A 7,730-nucleotide genomic window follows, 5' to 3' on the forward strand; every position below is an offset into this window, starting at 1 on the left:
TGCTACGTGCACCGAAAGTCAGCCTACAGGTAGAAACTGGTGGGATTTGCTAAGGCTAGGTAGCCTTTGGGTAGCCCACCCCAGTATTGTCTACCTAAGAGACCTTTGAATGACTTTGACTTCTGATCCAGGATGATCAAGTTCATAGGAAAGTGAAATCGAAAGGGACTGGAACCTCACGCACTTTTTGCAGCTTACCTCTGGACATGCACTTGGGAGCCTGCTCCACGATTTCTCGGGGAAAGACCGGTTGTTTAGTCTCTCATATAATTCGCAAACGTTTGGGGAGCAGGGGTCTCTCCAGTGTCTGGAGAGCACAGAAAAAAATGTCGGTTTGTTTTACTCAGATCTAATATTGGGGATCATTTAACTGCCTCGGGGGAAGTTTCGGTTTCACCTCATTAATCCCTCTTTTCAACCTCACTTTGTTGTACCAAAAAAAAATGTTCCCAGATGAATTTTTGGGGAGTTCTCGTTTAAATATAGAGGAGAACAAAAATCGGCAAACCTTCCGGGTTTAAACCTGAACGTCTCTATACAGGATCCTAACCCAGACTGTCCTCACCTGGGACTGTTAGCTGATTGCAAATGTTAGGTTGCAGAAAGACAGTTTGCCTGGCATCCGTCTAACTTGCGCCCAGGGGTGCCCTAGACAACTTAGGAGGGTGACAGTCGCCAAGAGTCACATTAAAACAAGTTCTACCACGCATGGGTTTGGATTTATGGCAGGCCCTGCCCGTGGACCTCTCATAGTGTCCCATGCCAGAGTAAACTGGGGCCCCCGACCATTGCCTTGCCTCCTAGCCCGTTGGCTTCCGGCACTGAGGCGGACTGCACAAAGAACCCTATCCAGCAGAAGAGGTTCAAAATCAATCATGTAAAAATAGCTTAATCCACCCTGTCACGTTTCATAAAGGCCAAGGACTGTGGTTCTTAGTGTTGCACTGTGGTTTTGCTCTTTTTTTTTACTTTTTAAATAAACAGCACCAGTTCAAAGGGTGCTGATTTCTGATCAGATATGGCAACTTTTAAAAACTAATGTGCTCTAGACGTTGCTGTGATGCTTGTTACACAAGAAACCGAACCCACTGCCTTCAAATCTATTCCCGTGGGGTTTCTGAGCCCGCTCCCCTCTGCCCCACCGAGGGGTGGGCAAGTTTGAACCACTGATAGCTAGCAGCCCTTGGCAGGCCCCAGGATGCCCGTTAGTCACTAAGAATTACTTTTTAAGATTTAGTGGAAATGGGAAATGGCAGGGTGTTTCTATGGTTACTCTTGTTGAGGGTGGTACAGGGTGTTGATGGTATTTTTTGAAGCCATGCTGTCATGAGAATGCTGTGGATTGCACCTCAGAGCAATTGGAGTTTCTCAGCAGGGACTGGCTGACTAATGGAGCACCCGGCCTGTGTGATGCCCGGTCCTGGTGTTACTGAACACCGAGTGTTTGTTCCTAAGCTATTTAGCCAGGTCTCTGTTTGTTTTCTCAGAACTGTTCCACTGCTGTGCCAAGGCCACGGGCCTGTTACTCTGTGAGGTTTGGAATTCCTGGAGAACTGCCTTTGTGAACAGCTGGAAATCATTTAAATTCGGCCCCAGCTTTCCATGTAAGTGTTCAGTTCATACTTAGGTTGCACGTTGATTTTTATTTTTTTTCAATCATACTGCCAAGACTTGGGACTGAACTTGCGCCCTCCTCGCAGTTTGCCTCGCTTCTGAGGAACGTCATCAGGAAACCATGACCACCTTTAGTCACAAGGAGCTTAACTGCCATTTCCTGGACGAAGGCTTCACGGCCAAGGACATCCTGGACCAGAAAATCAATGAAGTTTCTTCTTCAGTAAGTGTGTTATGGACCGGGCTGGGAGTACAGCCCAGGGGGGCACCGGGCAGATACTGGGGACCGTGGGACTCCCAGGTCTCAGTTGACCGTGGATTGCCCCGGAATAGTGCTGCTCCAAGCAGTGACTAGATGGAGAGACAGGCACTGAGGGTGGTGGGGAACCAGGAGGGTGATGCTTGTGAGCACCCCTCAGCCTGCATTCGCTCTTGTTCCAGGATGACAAAGACGCCTTCTATGTTGCGGACCTGGGAGACATCCTGAAGAAGCACCTCAGGTGGTTGAAGGCGCTTCCTCGGGTCACCCCCTTTTACGCAGTCAAGTGCAACGACAGCCGGGCCGTCGTCCAGACCCTCGCTGCCATAGGGACCGGGTTTGACTGTGCCAGCAAGGTAAGCCAGATCTGCAGGGCGCGGAGGGCTGTGCTCCCCTGGAGCAGAGAGGAGTTTCGGTTCTGGGGCAGTGGAGGTCAATGTAGGAGCCTGGCCTGGTGGGCTTCGCTTGGGCTGCTTAACCACACCCACCAAGCTGCTCCCCGGGAGAAAGGTGCCGCTTCTTGTGCTCACGGGGTCTCAGGAAGGCCCGGGGCGGTTGTACCCTGACCTGTGGGCCGGCTGTGAGTCAGAATCGACCCGCAGGCGCTGTGAGATGCTCATGTGGGCAGTGGCCCCTGCCCCTGTTTTTCTGTTGGATTCTTAGTGGCCACCCATGAACCAGAAGGTGACCCTGCTTCTCTTTCAGACGGAAATACAATTGGTGCAGAGTCTGGGCGTACCTCCAGAGAGGATAATTTATGCAAACCCTTGCAAACAAGTATCTCAAATTAAGTATGCTGCCAACAATGGGGTCCAGATGATGACCTTTGACAGTGAGGTCGAGCTGATGAAAGTCGCCAGGGCACATCCAAAGGCAAAGTGAGTGTTGTCATCGTCCGTCCATCCCCCCCACCCCAGGAACGGACAGTGGGTGGGGGTGGGCCATGTTCTGTTCTCCATCTTCATTCCCGTGTGATAGCTGTGTGCTGGCTCAGAGGCACACGCGGTAGACTTGCCACTGAGGACGGGGTGCCCTTCTGAAGCGTGCGTGCGTGCTCTGTCCTGCCGCCTCCCAGGTTGGTTTTGCGCATCGCCACGGATGACTCCAAAGCCGTGTGTCGCCTCAGCGTTAAGTTTGGAGCCACCCTCAGGACGAGCAGGGTCCTGTTGGAGCGGGCCAAAGAGCTGGATATCGACGTCATCGGTGTCAGGTGAGCCCTCAGATAGGATCACTGAGCTTTCTTGGAGATGTCTTCCCGGTGTGCTTTGAGACATGGCCAGACTCTCTAGCGCCTACACCCCCTCCCCCAGGGGACGGGTGAAGGGAGACTACGGACAGTGTAGGGTATGAAATAATAATGACAATATATGATTGGTCAAGGAGTCATCAGGGTGGGGGGAAGAAGGGGGGGGGGGAAGAGCTGATACCAAGGGCTCAAGTAGAAAGATACTGTTTTGGAAATGATCATGGCAACATGTACAAATATGCTTGCTACAGTTGATGTCTGGAATGTTTTAAGCGCCCCCCAATGAAATGCTTTTTAAGAACAAAGGCATGGTGGGAATCAGCCATGCCCCTTTCCTTCCCCTGGCCCCAGCTTCCACGTGGGGAGCGGCTGCACGGACCCGGAGACCTTTGTGCAGGCCATCTCGGATGCCCGCTGCGTCTTCGACATGGGGGTGAGTGCCGTGCGCGGCCACCCAGGGCCAGGCGCTTGCGTCCCTCCATCCCTCCGCCCCTCGGGCTTTTCCTGCTGTATGCCGTGGCACATCCGGCGGCTGAGAGTGTCTTCTTTGTTTCCTGGCTCTAGACTGAGGTTGGTTTCCACATGTGCCTCCTGGACATCGGGGGTGGCTTTCCTGGCTCGGAGGACGTGAAGCTTAAGTTTGAAGAGGTGGGTACTTTCTGACGAAACGAATCACTCCCACAATCTAAAGTTGAATGTTTTAATGTACCACGAGAGAATATGCAGATACAGGAGCCAACTTTTCCAGAAATTTGAGTAGTGGCTGATGACACTGAGGCAAGGTTAACGCTGTTTAGAATGAGCTTGCTGTGGAAATAGCAGAACTGCTGGCCTGGTTGCATGGCTCCTTCAAATGGGCCTTGCTCCACGTTGTAGCTGTTGCACGTGTAGTTACTTTGAAAGTCAAGATCAACCCTTGTGTGGTGCTAGAGTTCTTGAAACAGATACACATTACTCACATGTCTCAAGAATTACCTGAGGGAGGCAGGCAGGATAGAGTGATTACTTTAATCCTATTAGCATGGTTTGTTAAATAAATAAAAATGATATTCTGGCACCTTGATGCTTCAGTGGGTGGCAATAAAGTTGCAACCTTTTTTCTTCTTTTTCAATCCTCTTTATGTTTGAGAACACTTTGCGGTTGCAGATTAACTGTGCACAAAGTACCTAGCGTTCCCTTTGGCTCCCTGCACTGACTCGCTGTAGTTGTGTGACCCCACAAGGCAGGGCGTGACAGGTTTCTCCCTCAGTGCTGCTGGGGCATTTGTTAATCGCTAGCAGCTCTTTCTCTGCACAGCACCGACATCCTGCACTGATGGAGTGCAGTTTGTTGCAATTGAACCAACAGCTGTGCGTTGTTGCTAACAAAGTTTCCTTTCTGTTGGTCCTGTGGGTTTTGATAGTTGCAAAGTTCCTTGTGTCCATCTTAACAGTAGCATATCGAAGGACCGGAGTTCCCTGTGTGCTTTGTATTGTTCTCTGACCGATTGGAAGGAAGGTCTAACAACCTACTTCTGGAAGCGTCCTTGGAAACCCTGGCACACGTAGGCTCTCTGAGTCAGTGCTGCCCTGACGTCAACTTGATTACACACTGTGGGCATGGAGGAGATAAGGAGAGGGCAGCCGAATGAAACCTGGTGGGGGGGGGGGGCTGTGCAGACTGGCTTGCAGGGAGATGTTTGCTTTCGTTACTTGATTTGATAACCTCCCTGAGAGCCCCAAACATTTTCATGGCTTCCTGGGCCACAGCGCCATCATCTTTGCCAAGGAGGGCCGACTCCCGTCTATGTCCTTCTCAGATCACCAGTGTCATCAACCCGGCCTTGGACAAGTACTTCCCGTCAGACTGTGGAGTAAGAATCATCGCCGAGCCCGGCAGATACTACGTCGCGTCTGCTTTCACCCTCGCTGTGAGCATCATTGCCAAGAAGCGTGTGCTGAAGGAGCAGGCGGGCTCAGACGGTACGTATGGACCCGGGCAGGATCATGGTTGTTTCGCCGAAGGTGGTTTGTCAAAAGGTAGTAATCAGGACCCTTCCTTTGCAGATGAAGACGAATCCAGTGAGCAGACCTTTATGTACTACGTGAACGACGGCGTATACGGATCGTTTAATTGCATCCTGTATGATCATGCACACGTGAAGCCCCTTCTGCAGAAGGTAACTTCTCAACTCCATGACCAGATGATGCCTGATCCTAACATAAAGGCAGGCCATTGTCACATACCTGTGCTTGCTCTCTGCCACAGAGACCCAAGCCAGATGAGAGGTTCTACTCGTCCAGCATATGGGGACCGACGTGTGACGGCCTGGACCGGATTGTGGAGCGCTGTGACCTGCCGGAAATGCACGTGGGCGACTGGATGCTATTTGAAAACATGGGCGCGTACACTGTGGCCGCAGCGTCCACTTTCAATGGTTTCCAGAGGCCGGCCATCTGCTACGTGATGTCGGGGCCCTCCTGGTCAGTAGCCATAACACCCTTTTGGTTTGTGCTTGAACTTCGCTGTTTGAGTTAGAAACTAATTTTAAAACAGTTACTTCTCTTCATACGTAGACTCTGAAGGGACTTTTCCAACGTTTATGGGGAAATTCTATTATCTGTTCCTTTTTGCCACGAACTTTTTGAAGCCCCCTTATGCACACACTATAGGAAATTTGGAGAAAAGGCAAAAGAGTCTCCCAATAAATTGGCTTTCTCCTTTACATATATATATTATATATATATTTTCCCCCCCTGATTATCCCGTGTATGGTATAGCCATTTTAGAAAACAGTGGTTTGGTATTTCCACATGACTAGACTATCGCAGTGCTGGTGTCTGGCCTTTGGGTTTCCCAGTTTCTGAAGAAACGGTGGCCAGGGTTACAAACTGGCCCTCGTGTACACTGCTGCTTCCCTTTGGACACCCTCGTGCTGGTGACATGGCGTCCTGAAGGTGCCACTTCTGTGTCCCGCAGGCAGCTCATGCAGCAGATCAGGAGCCACGACTTCCCGGCAGAGGTGGCGGAGCAGGACGTCAGCACACTGCCCGTGTCTTGCGCCTGGGAGAGTGGACTGAAGCGTCACCCGGCGACTTGTGCTCCAGCCGGCATCAATGTGTAGATGGCTGTAGCCGTTACCTGCAAGGTTAGCTTGAATCCAGGGACCTGGGGGACCGTTTAACTTAAAGACTGCTAGTTTCGAACCGTCTTTCCTGAGTAGGGTTGGCACAGCTGCACGAGGAAGGCTAACAGATGGGCTCACACTTACCCGTGTTCCTATGGAAACTATTTGAGTATTTGTTTTATATGCATTTCTATTTACTTTTCAACATGCGACTAAAGAGCGCGCCCAGCTGCTAGGCAAGCATTTGTCGCTTGCTCAGGGGCAGAGTGGGTCCAAGGCGTAGTGTTGTGACCTGTTTTAAAAATAAAGTTTCTTGAAATAATCCGTGGCTTTTAGAGTGCGTCTGTTCTCAACGGCTTGGCTTGCGTGTTCCCTTGTTGAGGCCGTCGAGGGCTCGTGGTCTTAGCTCACTGCAGTGCCTTTGCCCTGCTTTGAGGTTCTGTGTGAGGTGTGCTGTGGACCTCCACAGGGAGGGATGCAGTGTCCCCACACGCCCACTGCACCTGTCTGCTGCAGCTCAGCCCCTGTTCACTGCACGGACTCCCTGCCAGGACGTGCCCATCTTGGCTTCCCCTTGGGCTGGGTGCACGGTGTTAGAGGCTGCAGCGGGGCATTGTGGGCTGTCAGTGCATTCAATCATTCTGTGGTGTCACCTCCACTGGCTTCCTGTGTTCTTTTTTCTCTGCATTTGTGTTCCCCCTTTCTTACCCACCCCCACCCCCAGAAAAAAAGAAATGGCCGGCTCTCATACTCTGACCCCCAGAGTGGAGGGTGCTGCTTCCTGCCGTGGCGGCACAGGCGCCCCTTAGTAGGGCACTGGGACAGCCTCCGCAGCTTCGCTGGGAGGGGCGTGACCCAGAAGCAAACACTGCCGGGGGTCATTCTGACCCTGTATCAGAATAGGGTTTCCGAGGCTCTAAGTCCTGGCTGGAGGCGGCAGCCTCAAGTCTTGTGAGGAGTGGCTGGTGGGTGTGAACCTCGGACCCCAATAGCCCACCACTTCCTGGACCAGAGCAGCACCGAACTACAGGCCGTCCGACACTGCAGCCTGTAGATGGAGAGGAGGCGCCTCCCTGTACGTGTCTGAGGCTGCCAGCCTCGGCGCAGGGAGCTTCATCTGAGCAGCTGGTCTTTGGACCCCGGCTTTGTGCCCCATGCGCCTGCGGGAAAGGCTTACTCCAAACCCACTTCCGACTTGCAGTGGCTGGACTTCACGTAGGGCATCTGGTGGGTCTTATAAGCTGCTGCTTGGGGGAACAGCCCGGTGCTTAACCCACGGTGCTACCAGGGCTCACTACACGAAAGGTTGAGCCTCTGCCTTCAGCCCCGGAGCTCCTGGTGTTCGCTTCGCCAGGGGAGCTGAGGCGAGGAGGCTTCCTTGAGGGGCCGCCTTCCCGACACGAGCTCAGGGCTCTGACTTGGCGGTTTTCCCCTTGCTTTGGCTGCTTTCCGGGCCTGGCTTGGCTCACTCCACCGCCTGGCCTCATCTCCGGTGACTGACAGA

The 7,730-nt window shown here is 52.5% G+C and overlaps 1 protein-coding gene and 1 non-coding gene across 2 annotated transcripts; both read left to right on the top strand.

Annotated features, from left to right (window-relative positions):
* Nucleotides 1-706: 706 nt before the first annotated feature.
* LOC115868365 lies at nucleotides 707-841 on the top strand. The gene has a single exon (XR_004045541.1). It is a non-coding gene; the product is annotated as a small nucleolar RNA SNORA42/SNORA80 family (small nucleolar RNA).
* A 355-nt stretch (nucleotides 842-1,196) lies between these two features.
* ODC1 (ornithine decarboxylase 1) lies at nucleotides 1,197-6,548 on the top strand. Its single transcript, XM_004696028.2, has 11 exons — nucleotides 1,197-1,604; nucleotides 1,701-1,837; nucleotides 2,056-2,229; nucleotides 2,579-2,751; nucleotides 2,949-3,083; nucleotides 3,471-3,552; nucleotides 3,684-3,767; nucleotides 4,919-5,081; nucleotides 5,166-5,278; nucleotides 5,368-5,582; nucleotides 6,079-6,548. The coding sequence occupies exons 2-11, from the start codon at nucleotides 1,736-1,738 to the stop codon at nucleotides 6,221-6,223; spliced, it is 1,386 nt and encodes a 461-aa protein (XP_004696085.1). The 5' UTR covers nucleotides 1,197-1,604; nucleotides 1,701-1,735; the 3' UTR covers nucleotides 6,224-6,548.
* Nucleotides 6,549-7,730: the final 1,182 nt, after the last annotated feature.

The sequence above is a fragment of the Echinops telfairi genome, unplaced genomic scaffold (genome assembly GCF_000313985.2).
Source record: "Echinops telfairi isolate 266 unplaced genomic scaffold, ASM31398v2 ScPeMD7_9;HRSCAF=40, whole genome shotgun sequence".
Classification (NCBI taxonomy): domain Eukaryota; kingdom Metazoa; phylum Chordata; class Mammalia; order Afrosoricida; family Tenrecidae; genus Echinops; species Echinops telfairi.

What these genes read in the sequence shown, in the direction of transcription:
- ODC1 (XM_004696028.2), top strand. Translation starts at nt 1,736, where the DNA reads ATGACCACCTTTAGTCACAAGGAGCTTAACTGCCATTTCCTGGACGAA. An exon ending in AGGGCACATCCAAAGGCAAA is followed by an intron (nt 2,752 to 2,948) that starts GTGAGTGTTGTC and finishes GCCGCCTCCCAG; the next exon opens with GTTGGTTTTGCGCATCGCCA. An exon ending in TGAAGCTTAAGTTTGAAGAG is followed by an intron (nt 3,768 to 4,918) that starts GTGGGTACTTTC and finishes TGTCCTTCTCAG; the next exon opens with ATCACCAGTGTCATCAACCC.